General features: G+C 48.3%; 1 protein-coding gene across 1 annotated transcript in view; it reads left to right on the top strand.

The window, feature by feature from the left end:
* ZNF341 (zinc finger protein 341) overlaps positions 1–24989 on the top strand; it is a 48346-nt gene extending 23357 nt beyond the window's left edge. Inside the window, 11 exon segments of the mRNA XM_047771293.1 lie at positions 1409–1602; positions 3247–3437; positions 6954–7073; positions 7075–7163; positions 13723–13819; positions 16206–16338; positions 21617–21728; positions 21990–22060; positions 23770–23783; positions 23785–24111; positions 24113–24989. Of these exon segments, the coding sequence (XP_047627249.1) occupies positions 1409–1602; positions 3247–3437; positions 6954–7073; positions 7075–7163; positions 13723–13819; positions 16206–16338; positions 21617–21728; positions 21990–22060; positions 23770–23783; positions 23785–24111; positions 24113–24301 (1537 nt within the window). The 3' untranslated portion in view covers positions 24302–24989.
* The last annotated feature ends 641 nt before the right edge of the window (positions 24990–25630 follow it).

Genomic DNA, 25630 nt, shown 5'->3' with positions numbered 1-25630 from the left:
GGGCTGCCTGGTACCTGGTAGAATGTTTAGCAGCATCCTTGACCTTTAACCATTAGCTGCCAATAGCACCCTTCACTTCCCAGCTGTGACAACCAAAAACATCTCCAAACATTGCCAGATGTCCCCGGGAGGGCAAAATCAATCTCTCTTGAAAACCACTGGTCTACACTAGTGCTTGTCAATAGAACTTTCTGCAAAGAAGGAAAGGCCCCCAATAGGCACTGTCCACAGGGTAGCCACTAAGTGTATATGGCTATGGAGTACTTGAAATGAGGCTAGTATGACTGAGAAACTGACTTTTTTACTTTAATGTTAATAAATTTGAGTAGCCCCATGTGGTTTGTGTCTACCTTATTGGACAATGCAGCTATAGATCTTAAAAATACTGTTTTATAAATAATTGCATTTTTGTTGCTTTGAGTTTATGACAAGTTGGTTTTCCTACATGGTAACACCAGAAAGCCTCATTTAAAATTATGCTAAGTTTCTTGATTTATTTATTTTTTTATTTTTTAATTTTTAATTTTTGCTTTTTAAGGCCGTACCCATGGCATATGGAGGTTCCCAGGCTAGGGGTCTAATTGGAGCTATGGCTGCCGGCTACACCACAGCCACAGCAACGCCATATCTTTAACCCACTGAGCAAGGCCAGGGATCGAACCCACAACCTCATGGTTCCCAGTTGAATTCGTTTCTGCTGCGCCACAACAGGAACTCCGTAAGTGTGTTGATTTAAAGGAAGATGTTAAATAATGGCACAAGTTCTGTGCTGTGACAGCTAGGATATTTTCTCCTTCAAATAACGGAACTCCCTATTTAAACAATTAGGAAATTTTTTTTTATAATTTTTTTTATTTTCCCACTGTACAGCAAGGGGGTCAGGTTATCCTTACATGTATACATTACAATTACATTTTTTCCCCCACCCTTTCTTCTGTTGCAACATGAGTATCTAGACAAAGTTCTCAATGCTATTCAGCAGAATCTCCTTGTAAATCTATTCTAAGTTGTGTCTGATAAACCCAAGCTCCCGATCCCTCCCACTCCCTCCCCCTCCCATCAGGCAGCCACAAGTCTCTTCTCCAAGTCCATGATTTTCTTTTCTGAGGAGATGTTCATTTGTGCTGGAACAATTAGGAAATATTTTAACTCACAATGTGAGGTGGCCACAGAGAAGGTCAACTCTAGGGCTGGTTAATTCAGCAGCTTAGTAATGTCACCAAGAGCCCAGGGTCTGTCTGTCTCTGATCTGCCTGCCTCAGTAAGAGTGCTTGTCCTCATGGTGTCAGGATGGTGGCCAGCAGCATCTGGATGCTCTTCCTGGACCTTCCTGGTGGCTGTGAGCTCCTGAGCTGGGGCCACTGTCCCATTCCTACACGAGGGTGCCAACAAGCCTTGTTTCCCACAGCCACACTGGAGAGAAGCCCTTCCAGTGCATTGCCTGTGGCCGTGCCTTTGCCCAGAAGTCCAATGTCAAGAAACACATGCAGACCCACAAAGTGTGGCCTCCAGGACGCAGTGGTGGCACCGTCTCTCGCAACTCTGTGACTGTACAGGTCATGGCCCTGAACCCTAGCAGGCAGGAGGATGAGGACAGCACAGGTGGGTAAAAATGGGGAATGCCTCTCTCCCCACACCTCTCCTCAGCAGCTTCACATGTTTTGTTGCTAGCTGTGTGACCTGGGGCAACCTCCTTGACCTCTCTGGGTTTCAGTCTTTTTAATCTATAAAATGGAGTATAGGATGAAAGGAGGGATGACAAATACACAATATATGTGACATTACCCTATACTCTAACCATGACAGATATCACTAATCAATCACCTATTCTTTTTTGCTGAGCCTGGATCCTGCCTTAGAATCTATTTTCAATATAATGCTCTAGGCAGTCACTATCAGTCAATCAGAAATTGAAACCTGTTCCACTTTCATGGGCAAATGGTCTCCAGAGCCCTTTGTACTTTGTAGGATTCTCATCTGAGCCATCAGTTATCCCTCAGGTAATGATTCCTGTCCCTGATACTGATTTAATTCTTCTTCTGCATGCATTCTTCTTACTAGTGCTGTCTTAACAGAAATATATTATAAGCAATATATACAGTTTAAATATATATAATTAGAATGTATTATGTACAATATTTACAGTTTAAAATTTTCTAATAGCTACATAAAAACAAAAAAAGGTGGAGTTCCTGCTGTGGTACAGTGGGTTAAGAGGCACAGGGTTCGATCCCCTGCCCAACACACTGGCTTAAAGGATCTGGCATTGCCATAGCTGTGGTGCAGGTCACAGCTGTGGCGCAGGTTTGCTTCCTGGCCGGAAATTTCTACGTACTGCGGGCAGAGCCAAAAAAAGAGAAGAAATTATTCATGAGGTAGTTTGCATTCTTTTTTTTTTTTTTTTGGCTGCACCTGCAAGCATGTGGATGTTCCAGGGATCCAACCCATGCCGCAGCTGTGGCAACACTGGATCCTTAACCTGCTGTGCCATCAGAGAACTTTCTACATTCTTTTTTCATGCTAGGTTTTTGAAATCCACATGTATTTACATTTTGCCACGTCTGGATTTGGACTGACCACTGGCTCATGGCTATTGTATGAGGCAGTGCAAGGCTGGAACCTTTCCTGTCCAGCCCATGGGGGAGCAGTGCCGGCCTCACGCAGCTGATGAAGGGGGTGTTCTGTACAAGCAGTATACCTGCTTTTATATAGTCTTCTGGTTGGAACTAGCCCTCCTGTGTAGCCATTCTGTGTGTGTCCTCTGAGTTCTCATGAGCCCTAAAGAAACCATTTCTGTCAAAACTTCTACAGTGCCTAGCACCAAGGGTTCAACTTTTGAGCAAACATTTATGGAAACCTACTGTTTGCCAGGCCCCTGGGCCTATGAAGATGAGGTCAGAGGCCCCTGTCCTCTGGGAGAGTTGAGGGAAGGACAACTAAACAAATGACTGTAATTAGAACAAGGAGCTGGGCACCATCATGGGTACATCTGGGGAGGGGGCTGTCAGGATTGTTAACGACAATGGAGAGGTCTGCAAAGGAGAGACTTGAGGCAAAAGCCCCTCATCCATCGGAATGTAAGTGCTCGGTGTTTTGGCCCCTGGAGTGATGGTGTCAATGCAGTGCCTGGAGTACAGGGTCCAGCACCAAGCACGAGGAGGTGCCCTGGGAGTCCTTCCCAAGGGGCGTGGTGCCCTCTCTTCCTCTGTCTTTCTCAGTGACTTTGCTCTGTGGCTTTCTCCACAGGGTTGGGCCAGACCCTCTCGAGCGCCCCCCAGCCCCAGGCCTTGCCCCCAGCAGGTGAGGATGCAGGGGACAAGCTGGAGGCCAAGCAGGTGGTCCTCATCGATAGCTCCTACCTGTGCCAGTTCTGCCCCAGCAAGTTTAGTACCTACTTCCAGCTCAAGTCCCACATGACCCAGCATAAGAATGAGCAGGTAGGTGGGGGCCGGGCAGCAGGGGGTGGGTGGGTGGAGTGGCCACAACCACCCTCGTCATGAGCCTTGGATGGTGCTGGGGCCTTGAACATGGCCTAAAAGGGGATAGGAGTGGGCCTAGTAGCTCTGAGCTACCATCTAACCATGATGGGCCAAGTTTCCCCTCCATTCTGCCTGCGTGGGGCAGCTTACTAGGCCATTAGGATGCTGGCCCGAGGGAGGAAGCCCACCTCTCGAGGGTCATATCATGAAGGAATAAGACACAGGAAAAATTCCCACTAGTCTGAGAATATCTCTCTAAAAACTGACCTATGGGGATTTAAGAATATAGCTTTTTTTAATTGAGGTGTGGTTCACATACCGTACAATTCACCCTTTTAAAGTGCACACTCTGGTAGTTTTATCTATTCATAATGTCGTGAAGCCATCACCACTCTAATTCTAGAACATTTTCATCACCCCAGAAAGAAGCTCTATACCCATTCATAGTCACTCCAATCTTCTCCCAGCCCCAGGCAGCCACTAACCTATTTAATGTCTCTATGGATTTCCCTTTTCTGAACACTTAATATAAATGGAATCATATAGTATGTGGCCTTATGAGATGATGTTTTCACCCCTTTGTAACATGTATCAGTACTTTATTTCTTTTTATGGCTGAATGATATTCCATTGTATGGCTATAGCAACACTTTGAATTTTTTTTTTTTTAATTTTCCTTTTTTTTCTTTTTTGGCTGAACCACAACATATGGAGTTCCTAGGCCAGGGATCAAATGTGAGCCACAGTTGTGACCCATGCCACAGTTGTGGCAGTACTGGATCCCTAACCCACTGTGCTGGGCATCCCAGCACTTCAGAGACTCTGCTGATCTTGTTGCGCCACAGCAGGAACTCCTGAATATTCTTTTATCAGTTGATAGACGTGTTGTTTCTGCTTTTTGACTATTGTGCATAGTGCTGCTGTGGACATTCATGTACAAGTTTTTGTATGAGCACGTGTTTTCAATTCCCTTGGGCATAAATCTAGGAGTGAAATTACTGGGTTATGTGGTAATTCTATTCTAATCTTTATTTTTAAAAATAATCTTTATTAGTTATTTTTTTTCTTATAAAAGTATCATGTACTCAATGTAGAATTAGAAAAATCAGAGAAGTCTGAAGAATGTATGGGTTAACACTTTCTATTTATTAAATGCTTAGGTACCCTGCTAAATGCCTTATGTTCAATACTTTATTTACTCCTCATAACACCCTTAGAGGGAGTTCCCGTCATGGCTTAGTGGTTAACGAATCCGACCAGGAAACATGAGGTGGTGGGTTTGATCCCTGGCCTCGCTCAGTGCGTTAAGAATCCGGTGTTGCCGTGAGCTGTGGTGTAGGTCGCAGACACGGCTCAGATCCTGCGTTGCTATGGCTGTGACATAGACAGCAGCTGTAGCTCTGATTTGACCCCTTGCCTGGGAGCTTTCATATGCTGCGGGTACAGCCCTAAAAAAGCAAAATAATAATAATAATAATAAAATGTTAGACATAATTTTCATACAGATAGCATAGTGAACATGAGTCAGAATTCTACTTAACTCACTAGTAAGGGAACTGGAAGGATGACAAAGCCAGTCAAAAGAGAATATGAAACACTGATAGCCATACCCGTGTATAAGAGTGTTGGTGAAAGAAAGGAATTCTGAAATGAGATTGCTAAGTTAGATAGAAATCTGGGAGTTCCCGTCGTCGTGGCGCAGTGGTTGACGAATCCGACTAGGAACCATGAGGTTGCGGGTTCGGTCCCTGCCCTTGCTCAGTGGGTTAACGATCCGGCGTTGCCGTGAGCTGTGGTGTAGGTTGCAGACGTGGCTCGGATCCCGCGTTGCTGTGGCTCTGGCGTAGGCCGGTGGCTACAGCTCCGATACGACCCAAATAGCCTGGGAACCTCCATATGCTGCGGGAGCAGCCCAGGAAATAGCAAAAAGACAAAAAAAAAAAAAAAAGAAAGAAAGAAATCTGGTTAACATCCTACAGAGCAGCAAAACCCATGACCTTTGGGGTTATCTTTTCTTTTTTTTTTTTCTTTTTTTTCTTTTGGCCATGCCCATGGCGCACAGAAATTGGGCCAGGGATCAAACCTGTGCCACAGCTTTGACCTGAGCCACAATAATGGCAGCACCAGATCCTTAACCTGCTAGGCCACTAGGGAACTCCTGGGGTTATCTTTTCTACATGACAAAAATCATTTACAGTGGGACAATTTTCTAAAAGTTAACATTTAACTTTAGAGCCTGGGCTCTAATCAGTAGTAAATAGTGAAAACAAGTCACATTACCCAGAGAATGAGGTGCCCCTCAGTGGCTTAACCGCCTTAACCTAACTGCTTGCTAGACAGCAGTTCTCAAAGAGCCCCAGACCAGCAGCTTCCACATCTCCTGGGAGCTTGTGGGAATGCACACATGCAGGCCACACAACCTGCTGAATCCTATTCTCTGGGAGTGGCATAGTCTGTAACTATGATGCATGCTCAAGTTGGAGAGCCACTATTCTAACATGGCATTGGAAGGATATGATGTCATCTTTTCACACATCTTTTTGAGATGTTATCATTCCAGGTTTTGGATAATTTTTCTAAGTATATCCAGGCCACACAGACCCTATGGGGGAGGGTAATGGGGCCTTTGTGACTGGCCGAGTGGAGGGGACCCCCTAATCAGAATTGACCAGGGCTGGAGTTCCCTGGTGGCCTAGCGGTTAAGGATTCAACATTGTCCTGGCTATATCTCGTCAGTGCTGTGGTGTGGGTCTGATTCCTGGCCTGGGAACTTTCACATGCCTCAGTTGTGACCAGAAAAAAAAAGGAAGATTAAAACCAGGGCTCCAGGAGTTCCTGCTGTGGCTCAGCAAGTTAAGAATCCAGTATGATGTCCTTGAGGATTCAGGTTTTATCCTTGGCCTCATTCAGTGGGTTAAGGATCTAGTGCTGCTTCAAGCTGCTGTGTAGGTCGCAGGTGCAGCTGCTGTGGCTATTGTGCAGGCCTGCAGCTGCAGCTCTGATTTGACCTCTAGCCTGAAACTTTTTTTTTTTTTGTCTTTTTGCTATTTCTTGGGCCGCTCCCGCGGCATATGGAGGTTCCCAAGCTAGGGGTCAAATCGGAGCTGCAGCCACCAGCCTATGCCAGAGCCACAGCAATGCTGGATCCGAGCCGCGTCTGCAACCTACACCACAGCTCACGGCAACGCCAGATCGTTAACCCACTGAGCAAGGGCAGGGATCGAACCTGCAACCTCATGGTTCCTAGTCGGATTCGTTAACCACTGCGCCACGACGGGAGCTCCCTGAAACTTTCATATGCCACAGGTGGGGCTGTAAAAAGAAAGAAAGAAAAACCAAACCAAACCAAACCCAGGGCTCCAGCAGCAGAGGAGCAGGGGAATAGCAGGGTTCAGGTAGATGCCACAGGGCAGGGGGCGGCAGTGGAGGCAGCTCTCCTGCCTTCCCTCACCTGCTCTGCCTCTTCCCTTCAAGGTGTACAAATGTGTGGTCAAAAGCTGTGCACAGACATTCCCGAAGCTTGACACCTTTCTGGAGCACATCAAGAGCCACCAGGAGGAGCTGAGCTATCGCTGCCACCTCTGTGGCAAGGACTTTCCCCTCGCTGTACGACCTGGGCGTGCATCAGTACTCACACAGCCTCCTGCCGCAGCACAGCCCCAAGAAGGACAGCGCCGTCTACAAGTGCGTGCCCTCTCACTTCCCTCTGCCCACAGGGAGCCCAGAGGTCTGCTCCTTTGGTGGTTGTGACTGCTCAGGATCATTGGGACACCTCAAAGGGGAAACCAAGGCTCCAGGGTCCAGCCTGGCAGAGTGGGATCTGGGCCTTGGCACTGATGGGGGAAAGATGCTGGCCTTCCTTATATCATTCTTCAACTTGGCAGACATTTATCCTAAAAAAAAAAAAAAAATTCTGAGAAAAGGGAAGCCAGTCTTTCCTTGTTCATAGGGGAAAAAAGATTTGCTTTTTTTCCTAAAGTAAAATATTATGAAAGTAGTATTTTGTCTGATAAAATCTACAAAATTTAGGTTACAATTGGAATGGTAACACTGGTTCTTAGATGAAAAAATGAACAAGCACGTACGTGAAAGCAAAAATCATAAAAATTTGATTTGTTTTATAATCTTATAAAATTTATGTTAAAGTTGAAACTGTATGCTGCTTCTTAGAATGAACAAGGAATGAATTTGGGGTCATTTTTCTGACAATCCTTTACATCACTTTAGTCTTCTGCTTCAGTCATAAAGAGGGTCCCTTTGACAGAAGTGACTTTTTTGGGGGGGGCAATGTTATTTATTTATTTATTTATTTTATTTATTTATTTTTTTTGTCTTTTTGCTATTTCTTTGGGCCGCTCCCTGCGGCATATGGAGGTTCCCAGGCTAGGGGTCCAATCGGAGCTGTAGCCACCAGCCTACGCCAGAGCCACAGCAACGCGGAATCCGAGCCGCGTCTGCAACCTACACCACAGCTCACGGCAACGCTGGATCAAGGCGTTGCCCACTGAGCAAGGGCAGGGACCGAACCTGCAACCTCATAGTTCCTAGTCGGATTCGTTAACCACTCCGCTACGACGGGAACTCCGCAATGTTATTTAAAACGTTGCATTTGGAGTTCCCAAAGTGGCTTAGTGGTTAACGAACCCAACTAATATCCATGAGGATGCAGGTTCAATCCCTGGCCTCCCTCAGTGGGTTAAGGTTCCGGCATTGCCGTGAGCTGTGGTGTAGGTTGCAGACGCGGCTCAAATCCTGAGTTGCTGTGGCTGTGGTGTAGGTCAGCAGCTACAACTCTGATTGGACCTTGGCCTAGCCTGGGAACCTCTATATGCTGCAGGTGTGGCCCTAAAAAAAGACAAAAAGACGAAACAAAACAAAAAACCCAACATTGCATTTTCCTTTGACAATACGGTGCTTATAAAGTGCAATGTTATTTCCTTTCCCTGTGTACATATTCCATATTCAAGTATCAGGAATGCCTAGTTATTACTATAGCACCTCAACTTTAAAACTTCAGGGAACTTGCTGCAAATCTGGGCCCTTCAGTGTTTTGTGGGGAACGATGCTAAATCTGTGCTAGGTTGGCTTAACCAACCTCCTCAAGGGTGGGCCCAGAGGAGGCACCACCAGGTGGAGAAGCTCTGCCAGCAGGGAAGTCCCCAGTTTTGCCGTATGCTTTTAGTTCCTAGATCTTCACATCACTCTGGAGTTGTCAATCTTGTGGTCATCTTTGTGGAGTTTTTCTTCCAGTCACTTTCCAGTCCCTCTTCCAGGCTAGATACTCCCTTGCCAATGGTGTCACCTGAAGATAGCCAGCATCACTTTTATGACTTTGTGGAACCCCCTCATTTTTCCCTGCACTTGTTTTCTCTGCATTTGCCGTATGTCATTATGAAGCAGCTGCCTCGCAAAGCCCAGCACACAGTGCATGGGGATAGATAATAGTGTAAAACAGTGAGAGGTGTTTGTCTGGGGAATCCTTCTAGTTTATTAGTGAATATTTTCATGTTAGAATGGCTCTTGCAGAGTTCCCATTGTGGCTCAGTGGTAACGAACCCAACTGGTATGCAGTAAGGACTCGGTTTCAATCCTTGGCCTTGCTCAGTGGGTTAAGGATCGGGCATTGCTATGAGCTGTGGTGTAGGTCACAAACGTGGCTCTAATTCGACCCCTAGCCTGGGAACTTCCATATGCCTCAGGTGCAGCCCTAAAGAGACAAAAAAAAAAAAAAAAAGTCAATACAGACCTTGGGGTTAGAATGCATGGGCTACTTAGGGAGATGAGTGTGTAAATATTCTCACTACGTACTGCCATAAATGCCATCACAGACATATATATAGGGTGCAGAAGTGCCACAGTGGGAAGTAGGGCAGGGAAGGTGTCTCAGGAAAAACGATATCTGAACTGGGTTTTGAAAGATAAGTAGGAGTTTTCCAGGTAGACAATGGGTAGGGTGGAATGCATTCCTAGCAGGAAGAACAAACAGCAAAGTGTACAGATATGAAATAAAATAACTACTGGTTTAGGATGACTGTTCTGTAGAATGGAAGTGGGAGGGAATGTTTAGATGGGGCCTAGGGGAGAAAGTAGGGCCAGAGCTTGAGGACCTTGTAGAAATCACAAGAGCTTTGAGAACTTGGGACTGGGACTCAAGAAATTAAGATGTAGGGGAATTGACTCGGGGGGAGATTGGGAAATGGGGCCAGAAAGGCAGGAGAGTCAGGTGAAGCTCTGACCCACTAAGGGGTAGAGATTTCTGGGTAATGATGAATAATTCATTATCCAGATATAATGAGAGGACATTTTCCTTTGCTTTTGCCCTTCCAATCTGTGGACTGTCTCTGAGTTCCTGTAGCTGTGTGGCTTTCTGGAGTGAGATGCCAAATAAAAGGAAGGGAGCATCTATCTGCCTTGTCCAGAATTAGAGACATTGATCCCTGCAATTCTGGGAGGTAAATTGTATGGGTCAGCTCAGGCGGCTATAACAAAATACAAAATATTGCAGACATGTGAGAGAGAGGGGGCACCTTTTCTCTCTGCTCTTTTTTTTTTTTTTTTTTTGTCTTTTTGCTATTTCTTGGGCCGCTCTGGTGGCATATGGAGGTTCCCAGGCTAGGGGTTGAATCAGAGCTGTAGCCGCAGGCCCATGCCAGAGCCACAGCAATGCAGGATCCGAGCTGCATCTGCGACCTACACCACAGCTCACGGCAACGCCAGATCATTAACCCACTGAGCAAGGGCAGGGACCGAACCCGCAACCTCATGGTTCCTGGTCAGATTCGTTAACCACTGCGCCACGACGGGAACTCCTTTTTTTTTTTTTTTTCTTTTTCTTTTATAGGGCTTTATCAGGGGCATATGGAAGTTCCCAGGCTAGGAGTCGAATTGGAGCTGTAGCTGCCGGCTTACATCACAGCCACAGCAATGCTGGATCCTTAACCCACTGAGTGAGGCCAGGGACTGAAACCAAGTCCTCAATGCATACTAGTTGGATTCTTAACCTGCTGTGCCACAAGGGGAGTCCTCTCTGCTGTTTCTTATAAAGGCACTAATCTTTTCTGGAGGACCTCACACTCATGATATCATCTAAACCTCATCCCCTCCCAAAGGCTCCATCAGTAAATACCACTGCATTGAGGGTCAGGACTTCAACATACGAATATTGGAGGGACACAGTTCAGTACAATGTTCTCCCCATTTTGAAGGTAAAGATGCTGAGGCTCAAAGAGGAGGAGCAACTTATCCACCATAGTAGCAACGTCTGTACAGAATTGAGATTCAAACTCTTTTTTTTTTTTTTTGTCTTTTTGCCTTTTATAGGGCCACTCACTCGGCATATGGAGTTCCCAGGCTAGGGGTCTAGTCAGAGCTATAGCGACCAGCCTATGCCAGAGCCATAGCAACGCCAGATCTGATCCTTGTCTGCGACCTACACCACAGCTCATGGCAATGCCGGATCCTTAACCCACTGAGCGAGGCCAGGGATTGAACCCACAACCTCATGGTTCCCAGTCGGATTCGTTAACCACTGTGCCACAACGGGAACTCCAAGATTCAAACTCTTATCTAGGACCTTGGAAGCTTCATAGCTCTGGATTTGGAGTTTGCAGGCTGAGGATTGAGCCAGTGAGTTAGCCCTTTGCCTGCAGTAAATCACTTTTCCCAGTTTCTTTGCCAAGGTTAGAAAGTCAGAGGCCCCTTGTATTGGAGCTGCTGACCACAAAGTAAGGTGCAAGGAGGCAGGCCACCATGTAGATGGCCCGAGGGTGCAGTGGTATAGTGGGTAATGGTAAGGGTTCTGGAGCCACTTCCCCAAGCTCCAATCAGAGCTTGACTGCAAACCTGATGGATGACCTCAGCAAGGGGTCCAGCCACTTTGTGAAAAGTTGCCTTATCTGTGAAAAGGGGGGTAGTGACTACCCTATTGGATTATTCATAAGGATCAAATAATATGAGTATGAGGCTCTTAAACATGGTACCTGGAACACATAAATACTCAATAAATATTATCATTGCAGGAGTTCTCTTGTGGCCCACTGGGTTAAGGATCCAATGTTGTCACTGTAGCGGCTTGGGTCACTGTTGTGGTGCAGGTTTGATCCTTGGCCTAGGAACTTCCACATGCCTCAGGGGTGCTCCCCCACCAAATGTTATTGTTGCTGCAGTGGTTATTAATCAATTTCAGTTTAGGTTTGCTTGCAGTAGGGACCCAAAATGCCTGGTCGAATTGGAGATGCAGCTGCCGGCCTTAGCCACGCCAGATCTGGGCCAGATCTGGGCCACATCTATGACCTACCCTGCAGTGTGATCAATTAAGTATGTTATCTAATCTACAGACCAGATTCGAAATCTTCCAATTGTTACAATAACATCTTTTAAAAACAAAGAAAAAAAATGTTTTTTGTGGCTGGGATCCAATCCAGGATCACATGTTGCATTTAGTTGTCACCTCTCTTTAGTCTTCTTTAGGCTGGAACAGTTCTCGTTCTTTCTTTTTCTTTCATGACCTCGATATTTTTTATAAACCAGTCGTTTTGTAGAATGCTCTCGGTTTGGGTTTGTCTGATTTGCCACTTTTGACAGGACTGTCTCAAAGTGACACTGTGTCTTTCTCAGCATGTTACATCGGGCGACCCATGACATTACTTTGGCCTGTTGCTGGGGTTGTTACCTTGGATGACCTGCTTAGGGTGGTGTTTCTGGAAGGGAGTGTTAACTTTGATGATATTGCAAAACTGCCTCCTCTGCAAACCTGTTGCCTCCTTGCTGCAGAAGCCGGCCCTCTCCTTCCTACCCGCTTGTGAGGTCCCTGCCCTCCTGGTAGCTCAGTTCCCACCTTACCTCCTCCTCCTTTCTTGCCACCTGGAGGCATTTGGCTTGTGGTTTTCAGGGTATACTCTGAGGGAGGGTTCCTCTGGGCCCACCACAGGTGCAGTCAACCTTCAGGTTTCCCACGGTGGCCCTGGCATACAGATGGCAGGGCCTATGATGCCGTTTTTGGCATGAATTGCTCACCTATCTGTAGCATTCCTCACTGGAACTGCATTGTAAATGGGCCCATTTGCTGGTGAATGTTTTCATGGTGGGAAAATGGTGGGATCTTTTCTTTCAAGTGGCTTGTGGCCTAAAACTGCTGTTTTGTGGGCATGTTAGCTACTGATGTTGAGTAAAGACTGGAGTTCCTGTTGTGGCTCAGCTGGTAAAGAACCCAGTGCAGCGTCCATGAGGATGTGGGTTTGATCCCTGGTCTCACTCAGTGGGTTAAGAATCTGAGTTGCCATGAGCTGTGGTGTAGGTCGCAGACATGGCTTATGGCTTGGATCTGGCATCTGGGGATCGAACCTGCATCCCAGCACTCAAGAGATGCTGCCAATCCCATTGCATCATAGTGGGAACTCCTAGGTGGAGTTCTTTTAGGGAAGGGTGTGACATGGTCAGATTTTTTTTTTTTTTTTTGTCTTTTTGTCTATTTAGGGCCGCACCCGTGGCATATGGAGGTTCCTAGGCTAGGGGTCTAATCAGAGCTGTAGCCACTGGCCTACGCCAGAGCCACAGCAAGGTGGGATCCGAGTCTCATCTGCAACCTACACCACAACTCACGGCAATGCTGGATCCTTAACCCACTGAGCAAGGGCAGGGATTGAACCTGCAACCTCATAGTTCTTAGTCAGATTCGTTAACCTCTGAGCCACAACAGGAACCCCAGACTTTTTATTTTTTTATTTTTTATTTTATATTTTGCTTTTTAGGGCCGCACTTGCGGCATGTGAAGGTTCCCAGGCTAGGGGTCAAATCAGAGCTGCAGCTGCCGGCCTACACCACAGCCACCAATGCCAGATCCAAGCCTTGAATGTGACCTATGGCAACACCGGATCCTTAACCCACTGAGCGAGGCCAGGGATCAACCTGGTGTCCTCATGGATACTAGTCCAGTACGTTACCACTGAGCCACAACGGAAACTCCTGATTTGATTTTTAAAGTCTCCTGCTGGCTCCCCTGTGGAGAATGGACTACAAGGGGTGAGTTAGGGCAGGGAGGAGGCTATTGCACACGTCTGAGCAAGAGATGGCCTGGACTAGGAGGGAGGCAGCGGCAGGAGAGAAGAGTGGATTGATTTGAGAATGAGTTAGAATGTAGGGTTTTGCCTCCTGATGTTGGGGAAGGGGAATGGCTGGTTCCCACCTCTGCTGGGGGAGTCTAGCCCATGCACACAGCTCTCACTTCTCTGCTTCTCCCATTTAGGTGTGTCAAGTGCGTCAACAAGTATTCCACCCCCGAGGCACTGGAGCACCACCTGCAGACTGCCACTCACAACTTCCCCTGCCCACACTGCCAAAAGGTGGGAACTCCTGCCCCTGGGACAGTAGGGGTGAGAGGTGGTAGAATGAAGACCCCACCATCTCATTCTCCCTTCCTACCTCAGTACATGCAGGCCATGCCTGGGGTTATCTCTGCAGACCTCTTCATCTTTGAAGAGTGAGAACTCTATGTGGTCCATCTTACCCCTTGAACACCGCCCATGGCCATCCCAGGGCTGCTGCTGGGCCAGGCGGGCCAGGCCAGGTTGGTGAGCAGTGAGGCCTCTCTGGAGCCCAGACCTAGCATCTGAAGAGCAGCCTTCAACTTCTTGAGTCTTATATCCTTGTTATTATTGATTTTTTTTTTTCCAGTGGATCTGGAAGCCCTCACAAAAGCCTCGCCCTTAATATCATCAAATATTCAGGCAGTATTCCATTTTCCACTTTTCCCAAAAATGTAATTTTTGTAAAGTGTGTTTGTTTGAATCAGGTCCATATATTGTGATTGATTGATATGACCAAAGCTTTTATTAATTTACCATTTCCCTCCATCCGTGCTCCTTTTTTTTTTTTCCTTTTAATGTGTTTGTTGAAGAAACTGGGCCATTGGTCCCATGGAGTTTCCTGAAGTCTGGATTTTGCTGATTGCATCCCTGGTGTGTTTAACTGGTTTCTTTGTTCTGCTCATTTTCTTATGACCTTACATGGCAAATTTTCCAGGACAGCCCTGGTTTGACTTCAGCCTCCTGATAGGTGTTTGTAATTATATAGCTTAGTTTGGGGTTCTGCAATTTATGGTCCAAATAAAAGCTATCATGATTAGCAAGAGCCACAAGCCAGATGCTTATCTGAGCATTTTATCTGTTTTTCTTTTTTTTTTTTTTTGTCTTTTTAGGGCCGAACCTGAGGCACATGGAGGTTCCCAGGCTAGGGGTTGAATCGGAGCTGTAGCTGCCGGCCTACAGTAACGCCAGATCTGAGCCACGTCTGCGACCTACACCATAGCTCATGACAAAACCAGATCCTTAACCCACTGAGTGAGGCCAGGAATCGAACCTGTGTAATCATGGATCCTAGTCAGATTCATTTCTGCTGAGCCACGACGGGAACTCCTGAGCATTTTATCTGAATTGACTCATTTAACCCTAGGAGGTAGGTATGCTATTACTGTCCCCATTTTACAGATGGGTAAAACCAAGGCACAGAAAGGTCACCCAGCTAGGAAATGGTAGGGCTGAAAAGTAGTTGTGTCTGTGCCCTTGACCATGTCTTTTTATCAAATGAATGAAAAATGACTGAATGCCCTTCCTATGCCTGGGGAGGAAGGATATTTTGGCTTCGGTGTTTTCTGGTTTTGTATTACCTTTCCATTTGTTTCTTCAGTTATTTGTTCATTTTTTAATCCATTTCTTTGCTTGTCAGTCATTTGACTCAGGCCTTGTGCTGGGGGATGAAATCCCTTCTCTGCCCTCTTAGACATCCCATGTGAGCAGAGGGCTGTGATGCGGTGGGTTAGATGCTAACTTTTAAAATGTGGGTGAAGGAAGAGTTCCCACTGTGGTGCATTGGTTTAAGAAACTGACTGCAGCAGCTTGAGTTGCTTCGGAGGCACAGGTTTGACACCCTGCCCAGTGCAGTAGGTTAAAGGCTTCAGCGTTGCCGCAGCTTCAGCGAAGGTCACACCTGTGGCTGGGATTCATTCCCTGGCCCAGGAGCTCCCATATGCCACAAGTGTAGCCATAAAAAAAAAAAAAAAAAAAGTGTGTTAATAGGTGCAGCCTATTGCCTTTGGGATGGATTAGCAATGAGATCCTGCTGTGTAGCACTGGGAACTATGTCTGGTCACTTATGATGGAGCATAATGTGAGAAAAAAGAATGTATACATGTATGTGTAACTGGGTCACCATGCTGTACAGTAGAAAATTGACGGAACACTGTAAACCAGCTATAATGGAAAAAAAATAAAAATCATTGTATTAAGAAAGAAAAAGAAAGAGAGAGAGAGAAAGGAAGGAAGGAAGGAAGGAAGGAAGGAAGGAAGGAAAATAAAAATGTGTGTGGATACTGAAGGGTGGACTCCACTTTGCCAGGTGTGGCGTTGAGGAGTCAGGGAGGGCTTCACAGAAACAGTGACCTAAGTTGGGTCTTAAAGGATGAGTAGGAGTTTGATAGGCTAAGACAGAAAGTCTCTCTGAGAAGGAAAAATAGCCTGGGCAGAAGCTCAGAGCAGGCATGTTTTGACTAGGCTTGGGGTGAGTAGTGGGAGTCATGAGGGTCTAAAGGCTGAGCTGGACCCTGTGGACCCTGACCCCTTGGTAGGCAGAAAGGAAGGTGTTTCTGTAAAGGCTGGTAATGAGGGGTCCCTTGAACTCAGAATGTGGTGAGGGCTGGGGGTCAGACCTAACACCGATTCCTTGTTCTGCCAGGTGTTTCCTTGTGAACGCTACCTGCGGCGTCACCTGCCCACCCATGGCAGTGGGGGCAGGTTCAAGTGCCAGGTGTGTAAGAAGTTCTTCCGGCGGGAGCACTACCTCAAACTGCATGCTCACATCCACTCAGGTGGGTATCTTGCCCCTGACCAACTCCTGCTCAGTCCCCCTTCCCCTCTCCCCAAGTCCCTCTCTGTTCCCCTCCCATCCCCCTCTGGCCTTCCCTCCCATCTCCCTCAGCCTTCTTCCCCATCCCCTCCCTCCCTTTATCCCATTCCCCCTCTCCTTCCTGGCCTCCCACCCACCCGTTCTCTCAAGTCAACAAGGGGTCCCCACCACAAAGAGAAGAGATGAGCCTCTGGGGGCTGGTAGAGGGGCTTACCTCTGCCCAAGAGTCAGCCCCCTCTGACCATTCAGAGCCCCTGGGGTGGGGGCGCTGTTTTCAATGCCAAACTCCCTCCCAAACCCAAACAAAACCCCCTCTCCTTAGTTCCCCACTTGAGACACATTAACTTTTAATTTTCTCTTAATTTAAAAAATATTTTTAGGAGTTCCTGTCATGGCACAGCAGAAACGAATCTGACTAGGAACTGTGAGGTTGCGGGTTTGATCCCTGGCCTTGCTTGGTGGGTTAAGGATCCGGCGTTGTCATAAGCTGTGGTGTAGGTCACAGACACAACTCAGATACTCTGTTGCTATGGCTGTGGCGTAGGCTGGCAGTTGTAGCTCTGATTTGACCCCCAGCCTAGGAACTTCCATGTGCTGCAGGTGCCGCCCTAAAAAGCAAAAAAAAAAAAAAAAATTTTTTTAAAATGGATGCAGTCCTTTATTGTTACTTATTTTTTATTTTTTTCCTTTTCTTGGCACTCCATGGCACATGGAGTTCCTGGGCCAGGAATCAGATCCCGAGCCGCAGTTGAGACCTAAAACACAGCTGCAGCAATGCCACCTGTGCCAGGCCAGTGACCTGTGACGCAGCGCTCCAGAGACACTGCCAATCCTGTTGCACCACAGTGGGAATTCCTAAAGTTTTTTTTTTTTTTTTTGTCTTTTTGTCTCTTTTAGGGACATGGCATGTAGAGATTCCCAGGCTAGGGATCGAATCAGAGCTGTAGCTGCCGGCCTACACCACAGCCACAGCAATGTCAGATCCGGGCTGCGTCTGTGACCTACAACACAGCTCACAGCATCGCCGGATCCTTTAACCCACTGAGCGAGGCCAGGGATTGAACCCGCAACCTCATGGTTCCTAGTCGGATTCGTTAACCTCTGAGCCATGATGGGAACTCCCTAAAGTATTTTTTTATTAGTTAAAACATTCTGTTTTGTTTTACACAGGAAAGGGTCTAGGAGTTCCCATCGTGGCTCAGTGGTAATGACTCAGACTAGTATCCATGAGGACACAGGCTGGATCCTTGACCTCACTCAGTGGGATGGGGATGCGGCATTGCCGTGAGCTGTGGTGTAGGTTGCAGATGCAGTTCAGATCTGGCGTGGCTGTGGATCTGATTCAACCCCTAGCCTGGGAACCTTCATATGCCGTGGGTGCGGCCCTAAAAAGCTGAAAGGAAGGAAGGGAGGGAGGGAGGAAGGGATCTAAAGATTGAGAGAACCTGAGGAGATCTTTCACATTACAAAGCATATATAATGAAAATAAATACCCTCCCCCTCCTCAGATGTACAATCCAAAGTTTTTAAATTTTTTTTTTTTTTACTATCACCTATGGTAAAGAATACATTTATATGCAACACAGGTAATACGTGTATACACACAGAATATATTGAAACAAAAAATTTCAAACCAGTATTTTTTATCTATACAATTTTAGTTGTTAAAATAACCACCATTGGGTTATGATCTGGAGTTTGTAGTTTGAAGAGTACTCCTAGTTCCCCTTCCCCAAAGTGATCATTGTTAGTGGTCTCATGTGGGTCATTCTGGTTGTATTTTACATCTATACAAAACACTTGCTTACCTTTGCACAAGTGAGCTTATAACTCTATATTTTTTTAAGAGATCATTTATTCCATGATTGATTTTACATTAGATTCTATTGCATACATTGGGTCATACTAGGATGTTTCTCTTTTTATTTTATATATATATATATATATATATATAATAAAAAATATATATATATAATAAAAAAAATATATATATATATTTTTTTTTTTGCTTTTTAGGGCCACACCTGCAGCATATGGAGGTTCCCAGGCTAGGGTCCACTTGGGAGCTATAGCTGCCGTCCTACACCACAGCCACAGCAACACCAGATCCAAGCCGCATCTGTGATCTACATCAAAGCCCACAGCAATGCCAGTTCCTTAACCCACTGAACAAGGCTAGGGATTGAACCCACAATCTCATAGTTCCCAGGCGGATTCATTTCCCCCGTGCCGTGATGAGAACACCTGTAACTCGAATATGTTCCTTTTTTTTCTTCGGTTTTCAATGTGCCTTGAAGATGTTCCTCAAAACACCTTTTTTCTCAGCTGCATAGTATTCTCCTGCATCTGTTGTCTTTGATTTAACCACTACCCTGTGGATGGACACTTAAATTATCTTTTCAGCAATCAGTTTGTACACCCAATGCTGTGTGAGTCCTTTGAAAGGCTTTTGGAAGTATATCTGTTGTGTGGATTGCTAGCAGTGGAAATGCTAGGTTAAAATGTATATGCGGTACTGAGTTTCAGTTTGGGATGATGAAAAATTCTGGAGATGGATAGTGGTGATGGTAGCAAATGTACTCAATTCTACTGAAACGCTACAGTTAAAGATGGTTATAAAGGGGAGTTCCTGCTGTGGTGCAATGGGATTGGTGGCGTCCTAGGAGCACTGGGATGCAGGTTTGATCCCCAGCCGGGCACATTGGGTTAAGGATCCAGCATTGCTGCAGCTGCAGCGTAGGTTGCAACTGTGGCTTGGATCTGATCCCTGGCCCAGGAACTCTACATGTGACGGGGCATCCAAAAAAAGAAAAAAAAAAGCAAATTTTATGTTATGTATATTTTACCACAATAGAGGAAAAAAAAGTAAATGCTTTGGCAATTTTGGTAGATATTACCAAATGGCTTACTTTATGATTTTAAAAATAATATATTTTTCTTTTTTTGGCTGCACCCATGGCATGGGGAAGTTCCTGGGCTAGGGATCAAACCTACACCACCACAGTGGCAACACTGGATCCTAACCCTCCTAAGTCACTAGGCATTTCCAATACTTACTATTTAAAAAATTTTTTTTCTTTTTGTCTTTTGACCCTTTAGGGCTGCACCCACACCATATGGAGGTTCCTAGGCTAGGGGTTTAATTGGAACTGTTGCTGCCGGCCTATGCCAGAGCCACAGCAACACGGGATCTGAGCCACGTCTGCAAACTATACCACAGCTCATGGCAATGCTGGATCCTTAACCCATTGAGAGAGGCCAGGGATTGAACCCCCAACCTCATGGTTCCTAATTGGATTCATTTCCGCTGTGCCATGATGGGAACTCCTCCAATAATTATTATTGAAAAGTAATACATGCTTTAGTGTAAAAAATGAGAGCCGTATGGAAGTACATAAAGTAAAATGTCAAATTCCCCTTTAAGTCCTAATTGCTACTGACATTTTGGTGTATGCCCTCCCCTGCCTTTCTCTCTGCATATTCTCTTTTTTTTTTTTAGGGTTGCACCCATGGCATATGAAAGTGTCCAGGCTAGGGGTTGAATTGGAGCTGCAGCTGCCGGCCAACACCACAGCCACAGCAATGCTGGATCCTTAACCCACGAGTGAGGCTAGGGGTTGAACCTGCATCCTCCTGGATACTAGGTGGGTTTGTAATATCCTGAGCCACAATGGGAACTCCTCCCTGCATGTTCTGTATGTATATAAACACATACGGCCAGGGCTTTTTTGGAGTATGAGGATTATATTTTTTTCTAACAAATATGGGACTGAATTAAGCTGTCCTACTCTTTTCTTTTCCCCCTAGCAATGTGGCGGCAGCAGATCTTTCCAGATCAGGAAACACAGATCAACCTTAATCTTTTTTTTGTCTTTCCTAGGGCCACTCTCATGGCATATGGAAGTTCCCAGGCTAAGGGTCGAATTGGAACTGTAACCACCAGCCTATACCAAAGCCACAGCAACACGGGACCCAAGCCGCATCTGCGACCTACACCACAGCTCATGGCAATGCCAGATCCTTAACCCACTGAGCGAGGCCAGGGATCGAACCCTCAACCTCATTGTTCCTAGTCGGATTTGTTAGCCACTGAGCCATGATGAGAACTCCCAATCTCAATCTTTTTAATGACTGCAAAACATTCTGTTGTAAGGACCAGAATTTCCTTAGTCATTGGGTTGGCATTTTTAAAAAGTGCTTTATTCGTTCCAGAGGGAGTACAGAGAGAAAGTTACGACAGGAAATAAAACAGCCCAGTAATAGCCCTGTTCCAAAGGACAGGTTGTGACCTCTTACCCCTTTCAGGTCAGAGCTGCTCCCTCATCACCCCCAGCCCCACCCATGGGTTCTGCAGCAGATGATCTGGAGCAACTCAGGTGGGTTCTGGGTCACACTGCTGAGCTGGAATTTTAGTTCCCCCAAACACTAAGTGTGGACCATGAACCTCAGTTTTCTCATCTAGTCCCTACCTCATGGGTTGTTGCAAGGATTCAGCTAAATAAGGTGTAGTTCCTCCCTCCACGTGGCAGACCCATTTCAGTAAATGTTAGGACCATCCACCCTGTCACTCAGCCCACACCTTCAACTCATCCCTGACTCTCTTCCTCTCACGCCCCACAGCCGATCCATTGACAAGCGCTGCCGATTCTGCTTCCCAAACAGCGCCTGTACTTGGCCACTTCCCGTCTCTTGACCCAGCCTCCTTCCTGCCGCCACCCTCACCCCCTCAGCCTGTTCTCTGCACGCAGCCAGAGGGAGCCTGTGAAACCCTCCCGTCAGATCCTGTCCCTCTGCTCAGCTCCTCTGGTGACTGTGGCGTTCCAGGCCTCCCTGTTGGGCTGGCTGCCATGCCCACCTCCTCTTCTGGCTCGTTTCCCCCCCACACACACACCCCCGCTCCATTCTGGCCACACGCGCCTCCCCTTTGTTCCTCAGACCCATCCAGCGCCCCCACCTCTCCTCCGGCCGGCCACCCTCTCACCAAGATTTCTGCGTGGTTCACTCCCTCACCACCTCAGGTCTCACTCACCTCAGGTGTTGCCTCGTCAGAGAGGCCTTTCCTGACCCTCCACAAGAGCCCCCTCTTCTCCTTGGCAAAGCAAAGTCCTGAGGAGTGAGTGGCAATGTTGCCCCCAGGCCACCTCCCTGGAGGGGTTGCTGTCCTCTGGTGGGGACCCTGCACCCCACGGTCAGACTCCCTCTCATGGTGCCCTTAGTCCTTCATCTGTTTCCTTCTGCAGGAGAGAAGCCCTACAAATGCTCAGTGTGTGAGTCCGCCTTCAACCGCAAGGACAAACTGAAGAGACACATGTTGATCCATGAGCCATTCAAGAAATACAAATGCCCGTTCTCGTGAGTGGAGCCGGCGTGGGCGGGAGGGGCCAGATTTATCCTCCTAGGGGTGTCAGGGTGAGGGCTGAAGGCTCTCTGTCCTTTTGTCCTGTCCTGGGCCCTGCCTGGCCACCTCACTCCCCACCCTGCCACCCTGCCACCCTGCTTCCTCGCCCAGCCCTTAAGGTGGACGAGGAGCCCCCTCGGCCCAGGATGAACAGCAGGGCCAACAAGAGAGTCCTGAGCCTCCAGAGCTCCCCTGACCAGGGTTTTGGATTCTAGGACACACACGGGCTGCAGTAAGGAGTTCAACCGGCCAGACAAGCTGAAGGCTCATATCCTCTCCCACTCGGGTAAGTGGCCCCTGGACCTGCCAGAAGGGTCTAGTTCAGCTCAGGCTCCCCTGGGCAGGCCCACTGGAAAGAGCAGACACCCTCTGGGAGGCTTAGTATCCCTGCCTGGTGCATCCCAGCCCACAGACCTGCGTTCCTATGAGCCCGGCCAGTGTTTGGGTTCTCAGGGTGCACAGAGGTGCATCAGACAGTCCCCCAGGCTGAGGAGGAAGCTGACACAGGAGGAGATGACTATAAATCAGAGAGGCACCCGCTGCGTTCGAGGTGTGGGTCAGGTGGAGATCTGATTCTGACTGGGTCCAAGATAAGGCCTGGGAGGTTCCTTGGTCCCTTCAGCAGAGCAGGTGTGTGGAGTGGGGGCGTCTCCACACCACTTCTCAGTTTTCTGGGGGCTCCATGGAGCTTCCTCTGGGGCTGCTGCTTCCCCAGAGCAGCATGGCTGGCTTTCCACGTACCACTGGGACTAGAACATGGTTTCTCAATATCAGCACTATTGATATTTGGGGCTGGATCATTCTTTGTTTTGGGCAGCTGCCCTGAGTGCTGTAGATTGTTCAGCAGCATCCCTGGCCTCTACCCCCACAGTTATGACAACACAAACTGTCTCTAGGAGAAGGGCCAAAAGATCCCTGGGGAGTAGAGTCACCCCGGTCAACAACCACTGGTTTACAGGAAGGATCTAGTGGCTAAAGAAAGTCTGAAAGCTGGGAGAGTAGTTCGAGGACTTAGAGACAGAGGCCCTGGGCCTGATTTTTGGGCACTACCATCCTGCTGGGTGGCCTCCGACGAGTTACTGCCCTCTCTGAACCATCATCCCAAGGAGGCTGAGGGGGCCACAGGCTGCATGTGGGATGGAGTTGACTTCATGGTGGACACGGAAGCACCAGTGATTCATTTAGTGAGTAACTATTGAGAATCTGCCATGTGTCGGGCACTAGGGGTACCATGGGGGAGCTGGGCAGAACCCAACCCTGCCTTCCTGGGGAAGCCTAGCATTTATTGGCAGAGATTGACAATGAACAGCAAATGAGTAAGTATGTTACAGCCAAGATGGAAATAAACAGACTGAGGGGGCAGAGAAAGAAGAGAGGTGGGTGTCAGGGAGGCCTCCTAGAGGTGGTGACATGAAAGCCATGTCCGAGGGAAGAGAAGAACCAGGAAACAGTTTCTGGGTTGAGGGAGCAGCAAGGGCAGGGCTTTGAGACAGGGAAGAGACTGAGGTGTGTTTGAGACCCGGAAAGGTGTGTGGAAGGCCTGGAGCTCAGAGAACAAGGGAGAGGAGGGGGTTGGGGCTGAGAGGGGAAGGGATGGGCTTTGAACCCATGGAGGGTTTGGAGCAGGGAGTGTGGTGAAGAGGTTCTGGGGGAAATGGTCTCAGGGGCCGGGGTGAGGCAGGCAGGCCAGAGAGGAGAGGGATGATGGCAACCTGGCAAAGTTAGCCAAGGTTTTTCGGGCTGAGCTTGCTATTCCAGGCAGAAAGAAACAGCAAGTGCCTCCAGAGGCAGGGGGCATTTGAGGAGAGCAGGTGTATGGCTGGCACAGAATATGTGGCTGGGAGAAGGTGGGAGACGAGGCTGGAGGGAGCAGGACCCAGATCACACCCATGCTCGTAGGGCAAGCTGAGAAACTGGGTTTTATTCCAAGTGTCGAGGCACCATTGCAGGGTAGAGGGTCTGGGTGCCTCTCACTGCCTCTTCCCTGCCCCCCAGGCATGAAGCTCCACTAAGTGTGCCCTGTGCAGCAAGTCCTTCAGCCGCCGCGCCCACCTGGCCGAGCACCAGCGCGCCCACACGGGCAACTACAAGTTCCGCTGCGCCGGCTGCGCCAAGGGCTTTTCCCGCCACAAATACCTCAAGGACCACCGCTGCCGCCTTGGCCCCCAAAAGGACAAGGACCTGCAAGCCCGAAGGCCCCCTCGGAGGAGGGCTGTCCCTCGAAGTGGCAGCAGTGGTGGGTGCAAGGTGGTGACACCTCTGCCCGACCCGCTGGGGCTGGAGGAGCTGAAGGACGCAGGGGCTGGACCAGTGCCCGAGGCTGCCCCGGGCAAGCCAGCCCTTCTCGGAGCCGGATGCCGTGCTGTCCATCGTGGTGGGGGGCACAGTGGGTGGCGAACCTGAGCTGGTGGTGCCTGGGCATGCGGAGGGCCTGGGCTCCAACCTGGCACTGGCGGAGCTGCAGGCAGGGGCCGAGGGTCCCTGTGCCATGCTTGCTGTGCCCGTCTACATCCAGGCCTCGGAGTGAGGGACCCAGGGTGTTTGTTCCCATGGACCTGCTGGATGCTCACCTTTAGGTCTGGGCCCTCTGGGAGCAGACTCGAGATCCTTCCCAATGGAAGCGAGCCATTGGTCAAGATCCTTTTGGAATGTCATCTGTAAACCCTGGCCCAAGGCCACCTCGCTGTGTCCCCTATCCTGCTGGGAAGTCCTGCAGCATTCTGGGAAATGAGGCAGGGGCAATGGCATGCCTGAGTGGCCTGGAGTCTGGCTGGTCCAGCCTGGTGGTTGGGCTGCCTAAGAAAGAAGACAGGGCAGTCCCACCCACCCCTCCTTCAGGCTGCCTAGGGGCAGCCTCTAGTCAAGCTGCTCTTGCCTAATAAGGTGATAGTCCCTATCTGCTGGACCTTATCTCTTATGTTCCCCACAGCAATCCCAGACAACTCTGTGATGTAGGCATGTAGGAGGGACTCCAGTTGCGATTAGATTGCAACCATCAGCCAGATCTGGCTTCAAATCCAAGCGCCGACACTCACTGTGTGACCTTGGGTAAGTCACTTTACCTCTCTGAGCCCCACTTTCCTCATCTGTACAATGAGACTTATGACAGTTCTACCTCATAGGGCTGCCTTGAGGATCCAGTATGATGAAATGTGCAAAGAGTTCGGCACAGTGCCCGGGACTCAGAAAGTGCTCAATAAATGTTGTTATCAAAATGTGTGTCCACATGGCTCAGGCCCTAGTTCTGGCAGTTTCTTTTGTAGCCCCTAGGTGGCAGCATTCTCTGCTCCAAAGCAGTGGGGGTGCTGAGGGGGTCTGGTTGCTCCTCACATGTACAGCTACACTGCCCCAATAGCCACGGAGAGGTTTAGCGTTACTTTAGAACATAGCCCATGGAAACACCCAGAGGAAGAGGTTTATACTCACTTCTGAAGATGCAAGATCCTGGGCCTTGCCCCCAAACCCTTTGGAATCAGAAACTCTGACAGAGCCAGAGAACCACCTCAAGGAGACCTCTGGGTGGCCTTGGATGCCCCCACACCCAGCATCCCCTTCCCCATTTCTATCTAGTTAGTCCAGCGGGGAAAGCAAACCAGGTTCCCTGGGAGACGGGGAGGGAGAAAGGGGGCCTTGACCAATGCTTTCTCCTTTATATTCACCATTGCCTTGTTGGACCACGTTGCCTTAGTTACAGCAGAGGACGCTGAGGCTCGGAAGGGCACAGGGCAGGATGCGGGAGGACTGTCGGACTCAGTTTGATCACTGAGTTTCCGTGAAAGCTGGCACTTCCCTCAGACATCTGTGGTGGGCCTGTGGCTGGAGCTCAGAGCAAGGCTACTTCCGCACATGCTCAGGA

The sequence above is a fragment of the Phacochoerus africanus genome, chromosome 3 (genome assembly GCF_016906955.1).
Source record: "Phacochoerus africanus isolate WHEZ1 chromosome 3, ROS_Pafr_v1, whole genome shotgun sequence".
NCBI classification, from domain to species: Eukaryota; Metazoa; Chordata; class Mammalia; order Artiodactyla; family Suidae; genus Phacochoerus; species Phacochoerus africanus.
The sequence above is the reverse complement of the archived record's forward strand: the minus strand, read 5'-3'. Positions and strand labels throughout refer to the sequence as shown.